The following is a 21,625-nucleotide window of genomic DNA, read 5'->3' on the forward strand; positions in this document are numbered from 1 at the left end:
GGGGTGAGTAGGGGGGACTCCTGATAAGAGACCTCTGGGGAAGTAGGACAGAAGCACGAGGGGTGGGGCAGGATACAACTCTTCCATAATGTTCTCACTATCCTCACTCAACCTGGGGAAACATCGGGGGTTCTGGGCATGGGAATTTCTGCTTTCCTTATGACTGTCATGGTGCACCATTGAAAATCCTTGACATATCATGGAAACAGGAAAAATTATACTTTTTTCCCATGGAGACAGCCACTTCTAAAGAACAATCACCGGAAGGCTGTCCTCTTACTAAAAGCCTTCAGTTTTGTGTATTATTAAAAAAAAACCTAGAGACATACATGCCAGCATTTGTTTATTATGTAGCAAAAGTACAAGTTTGCAGTGTAATCAAAAGGGACATGTAGATGAGTTTTAGATGTAAAAATAGAAAAGAATGTGCACAGACTTAGATTGCAATTCAGTCTCAAGAATCACTAAGGAGTGAAGTGTTTCCAGCTCAGTGTCACAAGGACAGACGTGGCTGTAGCAGGTCTACTCACATGGATTCTGAATGACAATCAGAAGATATTCCTTATCTAGAAAGAAATGTGGACAAAATTAATTCACCCTAGAAATTACATGTAATCAGCGAACATTTCAGCTAGTCTGCATTTGTCTTCCATACACGGCATACATGTAGATTGAAGGCTGCACATCCAAAGGTTGGCCCTAGAGATTCTGATTTTATTGGTATATGTGCATCCTAGACATACTTTTTTAAAAAAAATAAAAAGCTCTCCAAGTGCTATTAGAAGATATCCATGGTGAGGACAGAGCTATAGAGAAAGCTTTGTTTTATGGTCATTTCTGATTGGACAGATGTGCTATGAGAACTTCTAGACTAGATTTGAAAACTGAACAGGGAGACTGTTCAGGCCTTGGATCCACCCCCCTTCTTTATTCGCTGGACAGAGGACATGTCTGCTACTCTTTGAAGAGTCTCTGTGCTCAGCTCACTGAAAATGAGAACTATGTCTAGATTTTTGATGATTAAAAATGCACATGGAAAAAAAATCAACACAGTCAAAGGTGAAATAGCTGTGTTTTGAAGTTTAACTTTTCAGATTCAAACATGAATTTTTTGGAGGAACTGTAGTTTGAACTCTTGGCCTCATGCTTGCTAGACTATGGGCTATCTGTAGACTAGGTGTTATACTATTGGTTCATACCTCCAGACCTTTTGTGTACTGCTTATTTTTGAGATATAGCCTGGCTTCCCATCCAGGCAGGTTGCAGAGTCCACAGTCTGCCTTTTTCACCTTCTCATCATAGCTGGGATGATAGGCATGCATCACTATGACCAGCTTCTGGACTTCTCTAATCAGGCTGGCTAGAACAACTCTTTCCGTCTCACCCTCTGTTTAGCTAAGATGGCAGGTGCACACCCATATATAAGTTGAGAATGGATCTAACTTTTCTTTTTGGATGGCCTCTAAATGTAGTCCTCTTATTCTCAGGCTACTAGGTAGTTAGAATTACAGGTAATTAGCCACTGGCAGTTGGCTTAAACATCTTCATTTTTAATTCAAAGAATATTGTTTCATACTTTATGCTAAAAACCTATGTTTTTCGTTCTCCATTGTTTTAAACAAGGATTTGAACCACTGAAGTAGAACAATGCTGCAAACGTGAAATGAAATGCCAAATTACCTGGAGCTACCATGATTTCATGTTTCTTTGATCTGATCCTAAGAAAGGTGAGGTCATTCTGAGGATCAATATCACGGACTGTGCTCTTGGCTTTCATTGTGAGCTGATGAAGAAGGCCTGCATATTGAACTGTGGTTGAGTTGTCCAAGGTTGTACGGATTGGAATGCCTATTGTGAGATTTAATCGGGAGTTAGTTATTTTTTTATGACGAGAAAATTCACATTGTAAAATACTGGAAGGCGTTGATAATTGCAAAGAATAAAAATTACCATGGATAGGATCACTGGTATTCAATTTTAGTTTATTTCCTTACATTCTTTTTACCTCGACATAGATTCTATTGAAGTATCTAGTTAGTATTTTTTCTCAGTAAAGCAGAATCAAGCATATGTTATTAACATTCAGGAGTTCCGACCACTTGCCATGTTGCAGAATGGATCTACTGGTACAGGACACACAGTTCTGGCTTGACCAGTTGCTCTATGTACATTTCTAAGGATAGCTGATTCAAACTACATTGACAGATTTAGCTGTTTCTTTTTCCCCATTTAAGTTAGGTAATCCAAGTTGTCTTTGTTGATAATGTCATCACACTATTTTAAATCTCTGCTTTTTTTTTTTAGTCTAATAATGGTTTTTTTTATTTCTCTGTCCTTGGAATGTTACCCAGTTAAGATGGAGCAAGAAGCAGATTCAGCTGTCCTTTCTCTAAGAGGGGCTTACCTTGTAAGTAATTCTGATTTTAAGTGTTCAATCCTTCCATCTGAAAAGCACTAAACTTTCATTTTTTCTGCCACACTACTCCAGAATCAAACACTTTGTCCATTTGACAAATTTCTATTCATTCTTGAACACTTTTGCTTACCTAATCCCAAACCATTTGGTCAATTTGTTTTTTCAGTCAGTCCTGGGGCTTGAACTCTGAGTCTGGGTGCTTTCCCTGTGCTCTTCAGCTCAAGGCGAGCACTCTACCGCTTGAGCCATAGCACCACTTCCAGTTTTCTAGGGGTTTATTGGAGATAAGAGTCTCATGGAGTTTCTTGCCTGGGCTGGCTTTGAACAGCGATCCTCAGATCTCAGCCTCCTGAGTAACTAGGATTACAGGTGTGAGCCACCAGCACCTGGCTAGGGCAATTTTTTTTTTTTTTTTTGTCCGATCGTGGGCCTGAACTCTGGGCCTGGGCACTGTCCCTCAGCCCTTCAGCTCAAGGCTAGCACTCTACCACTTGAGCCACAGCGCCACTTCTGGCTTTTTTTTTTTTTTTAATTGTAAAGATACTATACAGAGGGTTACAGTTACATGAGTGAGGTAATGAGTATACTTCCTCTTGAACATTGTTACCCCCTCCATTGTTTTTCATCCCCAATTGTTTGGCCATTTGATAATTCTTATAGCTAATAAGAAACATTTCTGTTCAGAAAGCATTTGGAATCTGTTGAGTATTTCAGTGCTTAATTGACGGTTTTTGTTTGTGTTTTGTGTTTGATGGTACTAGGAATTGAGCTCAGGGCCTGGGTGCTATTCTGAAGCTTCTTTTTTTTCTCAAGGCTAATATTCTCCCACTAGTGGAATTAGAGCTCCATTTCCAGCTTTTGGGTGGGGGGTAATTTATTAGGAATAAGGGTCTCATGGATTTTCCTGCCTGGGCTGACTTCGAACCATGATCCTCAGCTCTCAACCTCCTCAGTAGCTAGGATTACAGGTGTGAGCCACCATTCCTGGCTTTCATGTATTTAAAAAAAATATTATAAAAGCATTGAATAGAGGGAGTAGAATTGTATAAGTCAGATAAAGAGAACATTTCTTTTTGGACACCCCTTCCTTTGTTCTCTCCAAGTGTTTCTCTCCCTTCCTGGATTTTTAATTTTTTGGGGGGGAGCATGGGGACTGAACTCTGGGCCTGGGCGCTGTCCCTCAGCTCTTCAGCTCAAGGCTAGCGCCCTACCACTGAGCCACTTCCTAGCCCCCTTCATGGATTTTTATATAAAATATTTTTCGAAGTATCTTATCTACAGAAAATCTTTTAAATATTTGGTCTGTGACAATGTGTTAATCTTCTCTGAAACCAGAAATGTAAAGACATTAGCACTGTCCACACTAGAGAGTACCTCAAAATGTATTTTCAAAATTTCTTCCTAACTCCTCACATAGTATTTTGCAAGCCTTCCATTTTATTTTAGCAGCACATGTTAATAGAGATACTCTAGTTTTGCTGTACACTATTTAATTTGCATTCATTTTTTTGTTGTTGTTGGTTGTGGGGCATGCACTCTGGGCTTGGGCACTGTCCCTGTGCTCTTCAGCTCAAGGCGAGCGCTCTACCACTTGAGCGACAGTGCCACTTCTAGTGGTTTATTGGAGATAAGAGTCTCACGGAGTTTCTTGCCCGGGCTGGCTTTGAACTGTTATCCTCAGATCTCAGCCTCCTAAGTAGCTAGGATTACAGGTGTGAGCCACTGGTGCCTGGCTTGCATTCATTTTTGACTTAAGCATTAAGTTTGGTCTTTTAGTCTTTCTACTGTTCTAGTATATAAGTTAAAGACATAATCTATTAATTTAACTATGAAATTCTAGCCAGACAAACATGCAAGTAGAATTCAGTTCAGATCACTGAAGGCTCAATTTGGGTGACCCAGAACTTAATGCTTATTAGTAACAAGTACTGATAGGTATTTTACATATACTGTAATCTATGATAGCTTTCATGTTATTTTGAAAATTACTGGAGAGACAGCAATTCCAGGGATTTTATTTGCAAATGTGTCACATTAAGTGACCTTGGGATAGCTGTCAAATTCCTTCAGTACCTGAAGTACCAGTTAGTAAGAGTCTAACATGGCTTTTGATTTTCCTTACAAAGTGTAGCTCAAGAAAATACTAAACTACCCTTTCTAGAGTTAAAATATTTAAAAGGAGGATTTTTTTTCATGAAACTGTTAGAGACGATATGTGTGTGTATGTGCGCGTGTGCGCGTATGTGTGGGTGCATGTGCAAGCACACCAGTCCTGGGGCTTGAGCTCTGGATTTGTGTGCTGCCCCTGAGCTTTCTAGCTCAATGTTAATGCTCTACTACTTGAGCCATAGCCCCACTTCTGGCTTTACAGTGGTTAGAGAGTCTCATGAACTTTCCTGCTCATCCTGGCTTCAAACTGTGATCCTCAGATCTCAGCCCATGAGTAGCTAAGATTACAGGTTTGAGCCACCTGTGCCTGGCTGGAGACCATCTCTATTGACTTTGAAACAGCCTAATATCTTCTGAAGATAGCTACTATCTCCAGAATAAGTCTTGCTAAACAGTACCAGGAAAACATTTTCAGAGAAACCTACTAGGATAGACAAGGTATTATAGAAAATTGGTAATTTCTGATAGTTACAGTTTTGTTGGCCATTTTTCCCATAAAAGACAGTCTTTTGCACCTGATAAAAGATCACAAGGCACAGATTTTTAGACAGTAGGAATCAGAAATGGAGTAGGCACTCAACTTTTAAGGAGTTTTATTTTGCACCCTAAATTGTGACTATCTATGAAGTAAGCATTGCTCAGTGTCAAGACAAGAAATACAACTGGAATACATTATTCAAAATCTAGATGACAAGATTATGAATCAGATCTTCATGCCTATTTAGTCTGTCTTTTCATGAGCCAAACAAGAAATAAACCAGCTGGCCTTTCTGAATAATAAGCACATAGTATGGAAACTCATAGTAGGCTTACAAAACTTGGGAGGTTTGTATGTACACCACTGACAAATGAATATAAACAATCTGGATATATATTTATTAAGTTGATCTAAGATAATTATTAAAAAGTAATTTTAGCATAAAATTCACCTGCCTCCTTTCTGAGAAGTGCCCACTGCTCCTAGTTTCTTAGGCCTCCAAGTTCTGCTAGTTCAATCCAAAAATCTATGTGTTTGGGTTTATGTTCTTTATTTTAATGGTGTCATTATTCTGTACTGCATGCTTTTCATTTCAGACCCTTAGGCAATTGTTTGAGTCAGTACATGTAAAGCTAGGTCATGCATGTTAATGAATGTATGACAGCCTATTGAATGGATGTTTTGTAATATACAGCCATTATGTGCATTAGCCTGTGCTCAGTCTTTGGCTTTCATAAACAAGGCTACTGAGTATGTCCTTGTGATGTCATTTCACATATGTATGTATGTGTAGGGTAAATTCCTGAGATAGAGCTCTTAGAACAAAGAGTATGTGCATTTTAAAACTGGATATTGACAAATTTATGGTACTACTTTAAAAATATGACTATGATCCTGGTAAGCTGGTATTTGTTATATTTCAATTTGTCATCTTCAACTGTACATTTGTGCTTTGGTTGATAGATTGTGTTTCAAAGTAAAAGAAATTGGCTGGATAGCTGACAAAATCTAATGAAATTCAAATGGGGGATTGTTAGAAATGTCAAGAATATTTAAAATTAGAGCCTACAGAAATTGGGCTTATACACAGATGAAAATAGGACAGATATGACTGCCTGCGAGATAGACGTTTATATTTGCCACTATCTAGTGTAACGATAAGTGTTGCAATACTCTAAAGGGAATCGTTTTACAAATGGGAAACCAGTTCTTACAAAGAATCTAATCTAAAGACCTATATCATTCAGCATTGACAAATTGATAAGTCAACTTTATTGTTACACCTAGGAAGTAACAGCGAATCCAAAAGACTAATGTTTAATATGATATATGATGACATATAAAGGGAAAAAAGCATAGCGACTCTATCCAACCACATAGACCATCTGAAAATATGTTGAAATGACTTCCTATAATTAGTAGACCAAAACTACTAGCAGAGAACAAGAAGACCCAATCACCACCTTAAATATTTTTAGTACTGGATTTCCAAAACTTGTAAAGCTGCAAGACTGAACTATAATAAATGACACTTTCATCCAAAATTGAGTAGGCTGTTGAGATTGAGTATTTTATTACATTCTGGTCACATAACTTATGCCATATGTCATTAATGAACATCCATGTCATACACTCTGGTTATTAATAATCTGACTATAAAAAAGCCTCTCATTTATATTTTGGAGAAAAAGGTTAATTTGACTTTCAGGTAAAAATTTGAGTATCCAATAATCTTGAGAACTGCCCTGAATCTTAACGTAATCTTATCCTAGTAGAGGTTAATGAAAAGTTAATGGGTATTAAAAATAATATTTTGTTGCCTTCAGATAAGCAAGGTTTTAATTGAGAAACCTTAGGAAAATAGACAGAAAAGTCACTTAGACTTCCAATACTCAAAGATCATGATAACATAACCTTTCCTTATTTTAAGTGTAGTGTGTGTACTTGCTGTAGGAATGATAAAAACAGCTGGTTGCAGCTTCATTCCGTGTTCTCATCTGAATAGTTCATTGTTATTCCTCAAATATTCATCAACATTTAAAATAGTCATGTTCATCAAGTAAATAGTTAATGACTAAGTTAAAAAACTGCCTTGCCTACTATCCAAATAAAATTTCTGATTTGACTGTTATTATTATTACATATGATGCCATAGTGAGTATTCTTCTATCTTAATCTTTGCTTCCTCCTTATGATAAATTCTTAGGGGTAGAGTTACTGATCCAGGCTGTAGATATTTTTTCAGGCATTTGACATATATTGCCAGGGTAGTGTGGTTTTGACTAAGATATTCCAATGAAGCACATTAGATGTATTGGCTTGGGAGCCATGGGAGAATGACCTTTCTACTGGATAGACAGGTCTCTCCATATTCAAGTCCACCTGAAATTCAGAAGGTTACCTTATTTTGAATAAATGTAATTAGTTACAATACAGCCATATTAGATTAGTTTGGGTTCTAGTTCATAGTAGATAGACACACAGACCACAGAATGCCCTGGGCCTTAGGGACAGACATGAACATTGTAAGCCAAAGGAGCATCAAGGACTGAGAAGAGCCACCTAAAGCTAGGAGCTAGAACAGTCCCTTCTCCGGAGTTTTCAATGACAGAATGACTCAGTGATGTCATAGCTTCAACTCTGGCCTTTAGACTGAGAAAAAATCTGGTATGTTTTAAAAACCACCAAGTGCATGGTATTTTGTTTCTGCAGCCAAAGGAAGCTAACACAGCACCTCAAATTGTGTACATAGCTCACCACAGGGGTGAGGCAGCATATGCAACTACTGAAAGTCAAATCAGCTTATCCAGAGCCACACACTGAGCTGGACCACTTACTGGAAATATTTGGCATAGCTCTTGACTAGCTTGTAAAGATGACCCCAGTCCTCTGATTACTCAAGTTGGGTGAATTTATTGTGGTCTATTCATTATCATCATTGAGTTATGTTTTATTTTATAAGACCAATGAAATTTGTTCTCTGTAAAATAAATTAAAATTTCCGCATTCTCAGAATAATTAACGTGTTGGCTGCTGTGTCTGACACTTGGCAATCATCTCATTTAATTGTCACAACCACCAGTAAAGTAGGTGATTTTTCTATCCTTAATGGGAAGGGAATAAATGTCTACTCATGGTTGCACAGTAAGTATTCATTGATAGATTTGCCAGATTATGAACTGGTAACAAACCAATTCTATGCTATACTATGACTTATGTGAAGCAGCTACTCTTATTTCAATGAATGTCCTGCAATTTCTGGTACCTCTTTTCCTTACAATTGCCTGAATGAGCAAGAGAACCAACAGGAACCTTGAAGATGTTGCTACTGTAGCCAAGCACAGATCAAATGCCAGAGAAAATGCCAAGGTGATCCTTAATAAGGATTGTGCAGTGGGAGCAAGTTTTTGGCAAGGAATCAGGTTTCCTGATTGGAGATGTATTGACCCTTCTTATCCTACATCCGTGAAGACTATCCTATAAGTGATATGACAACCAATTCTCAAAGGTTGTGTTTTTTTTTTTTTTTTTTTTTTTTTTTTTTTTTTTTTACTAGATGTGGAAAAAGAATGAAGACTGAAACTCGGTATCCTTTATAATGTTGACACAAAACCAAACATCCAAAAATGATATTCTCCTTATCTTCAACGTAACAGTTTTATTAGTACTCCTAAAATGATGAAAGAGAATTACCCAAGTTTTAAAAGTTGATAATCTATAGTGTTTCTTAAGAATATGAACACATTTTAGACATACTGCATTCATATTTATAGCCCTAGTTCTTAGCAGAGGGTTTTGCATGTGACAGATACTCAACAGATGTTTGTGAAATAAATGCAATGGATAAAATATACAGAATAGGCTTTTGGTGTCAGATTCTAAGATGTGTGTCTAAGTGCCTGGCACAACAAACAGGTTTCTGGTTGCCCCTGATGTGTCGGGAAGGCAGACTGGGAAGTGTTTACCTTCTGCATTTACCACCATAGTCCCAATAACCCCTTTATGACTCTGGATCCTCTTCAGGGTTTCCTCCACCTCCGCCTGGAAGAGATCAGGGAACTAATTCACCAAAAGGGTGACACCCACTCTAAACAGAACGCATCCAGAGAGACACTTACTCCCTTATCTCCTCAATCTATGGTGATGGGTACTATGTTCTTAGATTCTTATAAATCAGACTGGAGATGGTCAAGTCTTACATACCAACCTATTGGAAGACCCCACCCCTGCCTAAGTCTGACAAGTCTCTAGCAAGCCCTGACAAGTTTCTGGAACCCTTGTAGAGACAGGGAGCTTATTGCCCCCACAAGATTTTAGTATGTTTTTGTCTGTCTTTACTAGAAAAGAATTTTTTACACTGGACAGAAATTTGTCCCAGACCATCTTTTAGCCATGGATATTTTATATTTACAAAAATTACTGAGTTCTCCCTGTCCAAAATTTGTGTTTTGTGAGAAGTCCCATTTTATTGTTCCCTAAATGAGGGTTTACTTGGATGACTAATTTATAGAGGGGTATTCTGCAACCCCCTGACATATCCCAGGATTTCCTTTTCATAATTATAGCTTGAGTCTCCATACAAGATAAACCTACAACCATGAATGATTATGGTGGCTTTTAAACTCATTTATCTGAATGAATTTTATGTGTTCACCCTCTTATTCCACTTCTTCTCTTTGAAATGCCCAAATCAAGAATAGTCTTTTCTAAACCTGCATAATTGAACAATCAATCATTATTTTGAATTTATACGGCATTATGCAGAGTCTCTTTATGAGAATTTTAAAAATGTTCTCATCCCCAACATCCTAAGATGAACATTGTTACTTTAGTTAAGATACACCTAATGCAAGCATAGAAATGTAACCTCTTTCTACCACCACAATAAGTGTTCTCTGGATTTTGGGAAGGGATGTATTAGATTCACATTTTTTATTAATAAATGCTATCTATTTTTACTAGCATGTCCTTTAAGTTATTTCATTGTGAAATCCTTAAGTAAGTGCATCTTAAAAGGAAACCATTATCACTATTAATAGAAGTCTAGCATCCTTTGTCAAGATGAAAATGACTGTAAAAACAAATAAAATGAAGAAAGGACATGTTATTAAAAATTCCACTGGAATGAAGGTCTTGAGCTTGAGGTCTGTTCTTCAGGTGAAAACTAGAAATTATCAACTGGTGATAGTATTAAGGAACTAATAGTAGTAAAAGCTTTTTGTCCCACGTACTGTCTAAACGAGGGGGAGAAAAGGGAGGGGATGTTTGCACGATGTGATTCATTCTGTTTTCACTCTGGTATGTCTACATTCCTTTTTGGGAAACTGCACTTCATCCTAATAGCTGTGCTGGAGGATCAATAATTGGTTCCATTTCTGACCACTCGTGAGACAATGTCCACTGCTCCGCACAACACTCTATTCTCCCCGCCCCGTGCTTCTCTTCTTCTGATTGCTGAGTCCTTCTGGTACAATCTATTCCTCCTCACGTGTACCCCCTTCCCCCTCTTAAAGCTCTTTGTTTCCCCCATTCCCTTTTGGCTTTTTCTTGCTTTTTAATCTCGAAAGAAGAATGGTCCTCCCTGATCCCCTTCACTTCTTTCCAAAGCCACTTTCTCCTGATCTTCTTTTCTCCTCCCTCTCCTCCCTCCCCATCCCATCTCTTTCTCCTCTCATTTTTGCCCCCCTGGACCTTGCAAACTGTCCTACTTTCCAAGACTTCCCATCCTCCTCAGCATCCCCCATCCACTCCACCTCTCCTCTCTCTCCCCTTCATCCACTCCATCTCTCCTGTCTCCTCGACATCTACTGCATCTCTCCTCTTTCTTTCTCCCCATCACCTTTCCCGAATTGTCACCCCCCAAATCAGCCCTCTACCTAGCTAGACATCTCGCCCCCACCCCCAAGAAGCTTTTTGGGTAGCTAGCTTCGCCATGGCCCCAGGACGCCACTTCCACCTGAGGCCCCAAGACTTTACCATTGCGTGGCCGGCGCGACTTCAGGCTCAAGACAGTACCAAGGCCTCCGGGGATATTAACAACGCTTCCCCCGTTGCTAGGAGACCGGGGAGGAAGCGGCCTCCCGGAAGCGCCGCGACGCGCACGCGCACGCACGAGGTGGGCAGAAGCTGAAAGCGCGGCTCTTCCGCCCTCACCGCGGCAGGACGCGTGCGGGCCGCGGCTGGGAGTGTTCTCGAAAGCCGCGGCGGGCGGGCGCTCGCTCCCCCGCGCTCCTCACAGACTAGTGGGGAGCTAGGGCGGCCGAGGCGGGACGCGGGCGAGCGCGCCTCCGAGGGAAGCCGCTGGGTCCCCGGTCCCCGTCAGGCACGCGGTAGCGTTACCTGCCGCCCGCGCGCGCGGTCGGGAGCCACGTTCCGGCTCCCTGAGGGGCCTGCGCGCTTCTCACGGCCAGACCGACGGACGCCACGGCGCAGCCACGTGTCCACGTGCGACCGGATAGTGTCCACGTGAGGTACGGGGTCGGGGCCGAGGCCGAGGAGGCCTGACGCCGGGCCGGTGGCCGCGCCGCCTCGCCTCGCGTGTCTCAGTGGCGCCCCCCACAGCCCAGAGAGGCCCCCAGCACAGCGCGCTCCAGCACAGCGCGCTCCCGCCCCGCCTCTATGCTCCCCCTCCCTCCCTCTCCCCCGTCCCTCCCTCCCTTCCCCATCACCCCCCCCCCCCCCCCGTCACCTATACCTTTCTATGCCTATTGCCTATCTCTATTATATCACTTACCTCCCTGTGTCATTTATGTGCCTATATCATCTATATCTGCCATCCATATTGATTATCATCTATATTTGTCTACCTGTCTATCATCAGTGTGTCTACCACCTACCTACCTATCATATCTGCCTATCTGTACATATATATGATTATGCCACCCCCACCCCCCAGGTCAGTAGAGGAAGGAAGCACCATCTCACATCTTAGGCTGTAACAATGCTGTACCTACACCACCCCTTTACACCTATCACCTCAGCTGAAGAGTTGCTACTCAGCTGTACTTTTACTCCTTGGTCCATTTGGGTTCTTTTTGCCAACCCCCCACGCCCCTTTTTTGGGGGGTCCACTAGGCCTTGAGTTACAGGAAAAACATTGCAAGTGATAGTGCTGGAGAGTCTACAGATTGCCACAGATGAAGATTCTGCTGGGAATTTAAAGACGAGATAGAGGAATCAGAAGTTAAAAATCAATTAGGTATGGTCAGAAGGGACTTGTCTTTTTGAAGGGAACTGATACTATTATGCATAGCCTGGGAGGAAGCGGCCGACTTCACAGCAGAACTTTTTTTTTTTTTTTTCCTTTAAATGGTTGAAGTCATGTTGTGAATTCCTGGGGCCTGAAGAGAACTCATGTTGATGACTGAATGCAGCTTGTAAGTTTAGGACTATATTGTAATGGATTGCTGTAATACTGACTTAGTTTGGACTTCTATTGTCAGAGTCTCATCCAACCTTAAAAAATGGGTGCTTTTTGCTAGGACTGTTAGCTAGAATCTGAATAGACCCTTGGTGGGGATTCTCAGCAACAATCAACTTGGTGATTTTGGACTAGATTTTTATTTTTGCCATTTATATATATATATATATATATATATATATATATATATATATATATTTTACATCTCAAGTCTTATTTGTGATACCAACTTAGATTCTGAAGAGCTGAGAAATTCTAGTTCTGTTTCAGTCTTGAGAGGTGGATGATTTGGGCCACTGTAACCAACTCCTTCCCTTTTCATTTATGTGTCTTACAATGGCAACCAATATCTGGGACTCCAACTGACATCATTTGGAAAGGAAGCTAGGGTGTAGGACATGAATCTGAATTTGAGAGGGGTGTGTGTGTGTGTGTGTGTGTGTGTGTGTGTGTGTGTGTGTGTGTGTTTGGATATGTGTACAGATTTGTCTCCTAACCGACTACCATTTGTCAGTAATAAAAAGTCTTTTTGCAGTAACACTGGATGAATTGTGTGAGGACTGGTTCTTGGACTCAGAGTGTTTTTGATCAAGATGATGCCCACTTGAATTTACCCATAGCCATTTGCCTCCCCCCCCCCTTTTAAAGTCAGTGGCAGTGTACCATATCTTGTGTCAATCAGCTTTAATGAAGAAACTGACTGCGTATGCATGGGGTGTGAACTCTTTCCTTTCTAGAGTGAGGGTGTCAAACTCATTCAATAGCTGACAGCTGTGATTAGAGCAAAGCAGGACTCCAGCAGAAAGGCAATGACAGGAGAACCCAACTGCTAAAAAAGAAATGAGAAGGAGCCAAACTGACTTCCAACCAACAGTCAAGTTTGACTCACTGTGCACAGGAAATCAATGAGGAGAATATGAGCTATTTTCTCTCTATTGATTTTCACTTCTAATTATTCTTTGTAGGTAGCTTTATTTAATTTTTGTGGGGGGTTTAATGAATATCCAAGGTAGGGCTATATACACTGCTGTGGCAGTGTCTGATATGTGCCCACACACTATGGTACATGTGTACAGTACAGATGTGAATTCTCCCTACTCTCTCCCCCACCTTCTGTCCTCTTCTTTTTGGCCTCACAATAAATGTTAAATAGTTCTGAACTTAAAGTATTTATGAATATTACTTTACTCAAATACTTGGACATAACCCCAAAAGTTGTGGTATATGCAGAGAGAAATTCTATCATTTCTCTATCACTTTTGTCGAAATGAAATGATTTTCCTCTAGGGGACACCACTCTTGATCTTTGATAATTCTGGAGTACTCTCTGGTTAGTCTGGAGAGGTCCATATGATTTCTTTTTGTATCCCCTTGAAAATTTCTGTATTATCCCACATATCTATTTTTGGCATTCCTTCTGTTTGGCAAATACTATGGACTGGGCTATTCTTTCTCTCTTCTGTCCATTTTTTTCTTAAAGAGGCATTGTTTGTCAATGTAAACAAGACTTCTAGCTCTCTACTGGTTTCATGCCAGAAAATAGAAAATAGACAGTTCTAAAATGCCCCACAATTGTAAGGCAGAATTAGAGGATATGGGTGATCCCAGTAAGTATTCCACAGAACTGACCTACTGTCATAGACTCACAAAAATGAATCTTAGTTCTATAAAGTCAGCCATTTTCTTCTGAGGGCAGAATCACTCCAGGGCAATTCTTTTCAGGATCTGAGTGTAGCATAAATGTTTAACCTCCCTGTTGGTACTGAGTTGTTTCTTGGGTCACAGGATTTGGTCTTGTGCATCCCTAGAGTTGACATTTTTAGGTGTAGTCCCATAAATAAACTCCAAGCTTCAGTTTCTACATTAGTAATACAAGAATGACAATACCTACTGACTGGGTTGGTGTGAGGTTTCAATGATACTATGTAGGTGACATGTCTGATTCACACCGGGTACTTGTACTTGATATGGATCATTTCACATTGTTTCTTTTATATTTTCCTATTTCTAGTTAGCTTTTTGTTCTTTCCTCTGTTCTTTTCTCTCTTTCTCTTCTCACCTTTCCATTTCACTGCTCCTTACCTCCCTCCCTCTATCCTCTGTTTCCCTTCTCTCTTCCTTCTTAATTCTCTTCTCTTAAATTTCCTCTTTTGCATCCTCCCTAGGAAAAATCTCCAGTTCTCGTGAACTTTTCCCCTAAATAACAGCTTTTCCCTTTCCCTTTAGGCAGTCTCTTACTCATGTTGACCCTTCTAAGTCTCACCCTGATTTCACAACCCCCATTTACATCTCCAGCAGACACACTTCCCATTTTATTATAGTGCAACCAGTAGATATGACCTGTTTCTCAGCGTTGAGAGAAAACGTAAATATTTCCTGGCCTACAAATTTTGTGCAAAGAAAGAAAAGTGCGAAGGGAGCAAATGATCCCATATAATATGTAACGCTTCTTTTCTCTGGTAATCCAGTCTCAAGGTCTGTAACCTATATTTTCAAGATTTATGATCAAGTTAGTTTAAAATTTAATTGTAAGTATGAGACAAAAAAGTAAAGTACGTACAGCAAACCACAAAACATAACAGCAAACCACAAAACTTAAGGAATAAAACACTGCTCATCTCCCAAAAGCTTCTATGTGTGGCCAATCTCGGTCACTGCATCTGTCTTTCACTAGGTTATTTACCTGACTTCTAGCAATATTACTTAGATTACCTCACTTAAAATTATACCTTTAAGTGCACTTTTTGGTGGATGTTATGTGTAGTTCTAAGTAATGATTCCAAGTTATTCATGTGTTTGCTATTGAGAGGAATTTTGGATGCGTCTTCGTTTTTATATTGTGAGTAAAGGACCACGAAGCTCCTTTCACATGTCATTGGGTGTATGTGTGCATTCATTTATTCTGCGTATATTTCTGTGGTGAGACTTTTCCAAAATGGTGGTGCCAGTGTATGCAACAGTAGTGTAAGAGAAATACTTTTGGTTTGCATCTTTTTAAATTGTTGATATTGTTGGTCTTTTTAATTTTTAGCCATTTTGCTCTGTGTATTTTCATTTCTTCCTGTGGTTAAATTTTGAATGTGTAAATGCATATATGTATCTATATGCTAGCTATTTATTAGTTATATCCTATATCTTCATTTACATCTATAGGAGTATGTAGCTGTATATCTGTATTACATGTAGATATTGCAAATGAATTCTATGTCATGGATAGTGTCTCTGAAGAATGGAATTTCTTAATTATTTATTCTAGAAATCAGTATTATTTTCTTTTATATCTTGTTTAGGAAATATGTTCCCTATCCCAAGGCTATAAAGACATTTCATTTATTTTCTCATAAACATCAAATTGACACAGTACATTAATTGCTGGGGTTTGTGCTTGATTTTATTAATAACCAGAGGAACAAAAATTTAAAAGCCACTGGGAGATATGACAATACACATACAATTGAGAAGCTTAACAATATCAACTAATGAAAAAGCTGCAGACACTAAAAGGGTCAATTAGTTTCCCACTTCTCTCTTCCACATGCATGTTTTCTTGCCTTTCTGTCTTTCACCAGATGATGCAGAGAGAAGGTCCTTGCCAGATGATGGTACCCTGATACTGAATTTCCTGGCCTTCTAGAACCGTAAGCAATAACTTTTTCTTTCTCTAAATTAAGTATTCTGTGACATTCTGTTAAAGCAACCTAAATTGGACTCATAATCAGGCACTGGAAAGACTCCTATCTCCACTGTTCCAAAGGGCCATATCTGACATATATGAAGTTCTCATACATGTGTGCCTGTTTTTCTTTTAATTTTTATTTTTTATTGTTAATGGAAAGGTGATGTACAGAAGGGTTACAGTTGTATAAGTCAGTTAATAAGTACATTTCTTTTTAGACAATGTCACCTTTTCCCTCTCTCCCAGTTTTTCCCTCCCATCTCGATCCATAATGTGCCTCTCTTTTAAAAATACACTATTTTAGCTGGGCGCCAGTGGCTCATGCCTGTAATCCTAGCTACTCAGGAGGCTGAGATCTGAGGATCATGTGAACCTGGCTTTGAACAAGCCAGCCAGGGCAGGAAAGTCCTGAGACTCTTATCTCCAATAAGCCACTAGAAAACTGGAAGTGGTGCTGTGGCTCAAGCAGTAGAGTGTTCACCTTGAGCTGAAGAGCTGAGGGATAACTCCCAAGCCCAGAGTTCAAGCCCCACGACTGACAAAAACAAAAAAACGAAACAAAACAAAAAACCACTGTCTTGGATTTTCAGAACACAGCTAAAAGAATTATGAGAAGGGAATTAATGGTGTTAAATGTGTTGTTAGAAAAGGTAAGTCTTAAGTTAATCTGATTCTGATTTAAAAATAAATTCTGTTGATAATTTAACATTTTTTTTCCACAAGAAATATTCTCTGCAGATTCACTGGAAAATTCTACCAAACATTTAAGGAAGCATTTACACCATTTTATGCAATATCTGTTTTAAATCACCCTTTTATTTATTTTTAAAAATAATTTTTTTTTTTTGTCGGTCATGCGGCTTAAACTCTGGGCCTGGGCGCTATCCCTCAGCTCTTCAGCTCAAGGCTAGCGCTCTACCACTTGAGCTACAGCGCCACTTCCGGTTTTCTAGTGGTTTATTGGAGATAGGAGTCTCACGGTCTTTCCTGCCCGGGCTGGCTTTGAACCGCAATTCTCAGATCTCAGCCTCCTGAGTAGCTAGGATTACAGGCGTGAGCCACCGGCGCCCGGCTTTTAAAAATAATTTTATTGTTGCTGTATAGAGGGGTTACAATTTTATCAGTCAGGTAATGAGTACATTTCCCTTTTTTCTTGGACAATGTCACCCCTTCCTTTTATTCAGTCTCTTTTAATGCTTTGATAATGTTAACTTTGCCCTTCTACCAAAAGTAGAGATGACAGGAATGTGCCTGACATCTTTGCTGTTAGCTGAAGGTAAATAGGTACAATCTGTTTTTCCTGAAGTCACTTTTGGCAAGACCACTTTATAAGCCCCCTATCTGTGACCCAAATCATGGGGTCTGACTGGCCCTGATGCTCCCCAGACGATGCTTCTGTTAGTAAGTCCCCCAGTAGCTTGTGCTGAATGCATTCCTGAACCTGTCTGCCCTTTTCTGTCTCATGGTACCTTGGGAATAGTTTCATATACTGGGAGTCGCTTGTTCATGAATAAGGATATAAAAATATAAATAAGCACATAAAATATACTCAGCATCATTAACTCTTAGGGAAGTGCAACTTAAAACCATAATGAGACATCATTGCACACTTATTGGAATGGCTAAAATGAAAGACAGTACAACCCCAAGAATGCAAAGAAAATGAATCATTTATTGTTATTTCATTATATGAATTTGTCTTGTTTGGAGTTCACTGTAATTCTTGAAACTGTCCTACTGTCTTCTGTCAGTTTTGGAAAACTTTCATTCTCCCATCAATTCTATAATCTAAAAAGTGGTTTTTTTTTTTGTTTTTTTTTGGGTCCGGTTGTGGGGCCTGAACTCTGGGCCTGGGCGCTGTCCCTCAGCTCTTCAGCTCAAGGCTAGCACTCTACCACTTGAGCCATAGCTCCACTTCCGGCTTTTTTCTTATCTGGTGCTGGGGAATCGAACCCAGGGCCTCAGGCATGCAAGGCAAGCGCTCTACCACTGAGCCACCTTCCCAGCCCCTAAAAAGTGTTTTTTAAGAATGCATAAATATTATCCTTTTCTAAGAGAATTGATGGAGACACATTTACCTACATTGTATATCAAGTTTCCATTAAGTATGGAAACAAAACAGAACAACTATACATGACATTTTCCTGTATTGTACTCAAAATGATCTTTCTCTCACCTGGATGTATAAAATACTTTTGTTGTATGTTTTATTCCTAGTTAGAGTTAACATTTATTAGGATATGAGGCAGTTAGCTGTTATTATCAGACTTTTAAAAGCTTAAGGATATTGGGTGTTGGGTCAGTTCTTTATTAACACTTAAAACTCTTGGATTGCTAAAGTTTTTGTTAGCTGAGTATAGCTTTTTAATGCTTCCAGGATCTCTGTCTCAATTTCCTTTACTATAGTCCTTTGAGCTGTCAAGCTTAGCTCCATTTTGCAGATGATATCTCTCTGACACGAAGAAGTTAAATGACAAAACAAGCATACCGGGGTGGGAAATCTCACTTTCTACCATTCTAAAACATTTCACAAGATGCCTTCTATATTTGAGTGCCCTCTATATATCCGTCAAATTGTCTAGATTATCCTTCCTTGGGCAAAATAAGGGCTGAATAAAACCAGGAGCAAAATAGAGCTTCCTCATATTCTCTGTGCTTTTATGCCACCTCATAGGAGAGAGAGGAAAGGAGGATTTTTTGCTTTCACTGCAACAAGGATGCTGCTTCAGCATAGTATACAAAGCTTCCCAGATATGTCCCTCTTGAAATGTGTTGCTTGATTGCTGGTAGCTGACCGGGGAAATGGGATGAGTTGCTTGTAGATTCTATATTGACTTTGGAGATGGTGAAAAGATAGCTAAGCAAAATTGCGATGAGCCTTGGCTATCAATAAATGTGTTGAATTGTGAGTACCTCTTTTGATCACTTTGAGGATTAGGAGAATAAGGTATGAGTGTGAGACATGGAGATGACTGAGGCACATGTTTGGAAGGCACAGAAATGGAACATGAGAGTTGCTCTCAAGATAAACCATACTTATATAGGACAACCATTCTGTCAGCAGTGTTGATGGAGTAAAGGCAGAACAAGGGAATAGAAGCAACTCCTAGTTTCATAAAACCTGCAGCCTAGTGGGAGGATGGTTAAGAAACAAGTAGTTACAAAACGTCACATCAAGTTTTATCAGGAGGAAAGAAGAGGTTTCAAATGGGGTACTGGAAGTTGTCCCAACCCAGCATGGGAGAGGCCGGGAAGCATTTTTTGAGCTGGTCATAGCTCCCCAAGGAAACCCTAAAAGAAGATCACATACTATTCAGGAGGCAAACTGAGGAATAACATATGCAGGAAAATGGAACCAGAGTTACTTGGTATAACGTTAGCTATGGCTTTAGTATACTGGATGAGATTTCTCTAGGCATAGTAGTACTTTGGTAAACTGGGCAAGGATGCATTGCTTGAAATTTATAGTCTCTCCATGGTTTGAGCCATTGCCTCCCTACAATTGGAATGCTCATTTAGGAATCTGATTCATTTGTGGAGGGAAACAAAGTACAGGGTAAGGCCCACTTCTGCATTGAACTGCTTGCCTGTAAGTGGGACCAATTTCTCCATGGAGGCAGAGAGTGCCCTCTGGTGGAAATACAATGAACACCCTCTTGTACCTTAAGGACCCCTAACCTACAGAGCAGGCATTTTTGGCAATTACCTATGAACCATAGAAAGCAAAGTCAGCTGAAACTCTGATTCCAGATTAATGCAATGGCAGAGTTACTTTCTATGAAGAGCTGGATAATCCTGTTACCTACATTTTAATCCTCTTAATATGTGTAAAGAAGTTTCCAGATTAAGATAAACTGCAAAAAATGGGAAATATTTGGTCATTTCTCTTTCAACTCCACTCATAGAACACTGATTTAGTTTTGGGTAGTAAAGTGAGTTAGTAACTGGATCTTCTGGTGTAAACAGTGTCCACAGAGAAAGTTCATTTCTTCTCATCTCCTCAAAATACTCATTGAAGAGTATGGCTTAGGAATGTGACTTTGACTCATTGTGAAATGTCTGGTCTTTCCAGTTGCTCTAGTGGCTGTTCAGGACAAAATGAGAAGCTGTGCCTGAGGGAGGAGTCAGCCATGTCACAGTGTACCAGGGCTTGGCTACTCTGGAACACACCAGATTACCACCTCCTGCAGGAGATGAATTGCCATCCTCTGTGCAAATGTGCGGTGGCTTTGAGGTCATTCAGTTTAACTTGAGATGCTTCAAAAGGCACAAGGTACTGAAAGAAGAAAGGTGTTCTCAGCAGGAAGAGGGCAAGTTGGGAAAATAAGCCTGTGTTGCTCCCAGAATCCTCTAGGTGGTGCTGCTGTGACACCTATTAGTAGGATTTTTTTTTTTAGCGTAATGATCACACCAAATATTTAACTTTAAGTGTTTTGTACTTATAGTTAATTGTTAAGATAATACAATTGATAATATATACACCACATTTACATTAGAGTCTTATGAGAACTAGCCTGCAGCCACAAGTTACACGACAAAGCAAATTTCAAGGTTTAGAATACATGTACTTCCTGGTTAGCAGTTAATTATATTAAGTCGCATGTGAGTAAAGTTTGCCACATATATAAAAATCAACGCTATGATGAACTCTCCCTTACCTGTACCAAGTGAGACAAAGCAGTGCTTTGTTCACAGGTGCCAAATTAATTTTTACCAAAGGACCTTGTTCTTTTTTGCTTTTCCCCTTTAACTTCTTTTTGTGGATAAAGGTAAATAACTACATTAAGTATTTAAAAATCCTTAGTCACAGCTTGCTGCTTATCTTTGCTAATAAAAAGGTTTAGAAACCATTTTTTCTTTATCCCTGAGAATGGCCTGAGTGTGTGTGTGTGTGTGTGTGTGTGTGTGTGTGTGTGTGTGTGTGTGTCTAATCACTAATCACTTCTTTATTTTAAAGCAAATTGGTTTTTGAGCTTGGATCCATTGAAATGCAGGAGTGGTGTGAAAATTTGTGTTTGATAATTGTCCCAATCTTAATCAAGATTTTATTAAAATCAATATTTGATATGCTGCTCAATTTAATTAAATTAAGCCACAGAGAAATGAGTAGTAAATGAGTTTGAAAATCAATCACAGAATAAGGTATGTTTCTTTTAATTAGTGGAATATCTGAAATGTTGGGTAAGGCAAGTGCTGATGAGGAAAGAGAGAAACAAACAAGATGCCACTTTTGTTTATATAAGAAGAGCACATTCTTCCTGCCAGGCACTCATGAAACATAGTCTGTATGTGTCTTCATTTCTTCTGGAATGAAATGAGGAGGTCTGTTTCCTCAGTTTAAGATTCAGGCCCCAGTGGGAACCATGAGGGCTGTGTAGTCCATCTGTTGGTAAATGGCAGGCCTAAATTTTAGTACAGTGTCCAAGTTCAAGTTGCTCACAAATCGGAAGGACAAGCACAGTCTAT

The 21,625-nt window shown here is 39.6% G+C and overlaps 1 protein-coding gene across 1 annotated transcript; it reads right to left on the minus strand.

Annotated features, from left to right (window-relative positions):
- Positions 1-330: 330 nt before the first annotated feature.
- LOC138825075 (dynein light chain roadblock-type 2) lies at positions 331-11,146 on the minus strand. Its single transcript, XM_070019450.1, has 4 exons — positions 11,040-11,146; positions 9,029-9,104; positions 1,681-1,848; positions 331-566 (listed from the first exon to the last, which is right to left on the minus strand). The coding sequence occupies exons 1-4, from the start codon at positions 11,040-11,042 to the stop codon at positions 523-525; spliced, it is 291 nt and encodes a 96-aa protein (XP_069875551.1). The 5' UTR covers positions 11,043-11,146; the 3' UTR covers positions 331-522.
- Positions 11,147-21,625: the final 10,479 nt, after the last annotated feature.

This window comes from Dipodomys merriami, unplaced genomic scaffold (genome assembly GCF_024711535.1).
Source record: "Dipodomys merriami isolate MVZ:Mamm:240054 unplaced genomic scaffold, mDipMer1.0.p SCAF_134, whole genome shotgun sequence".
In the NCBI taxonomy this organism is placed as follows: domain Eukaryota; kingdom Metazoa; phylum Chordata; class Mammalia; order Rodentia; family Heteromyidae; genus Dipodomys; species Dipodomys merriami.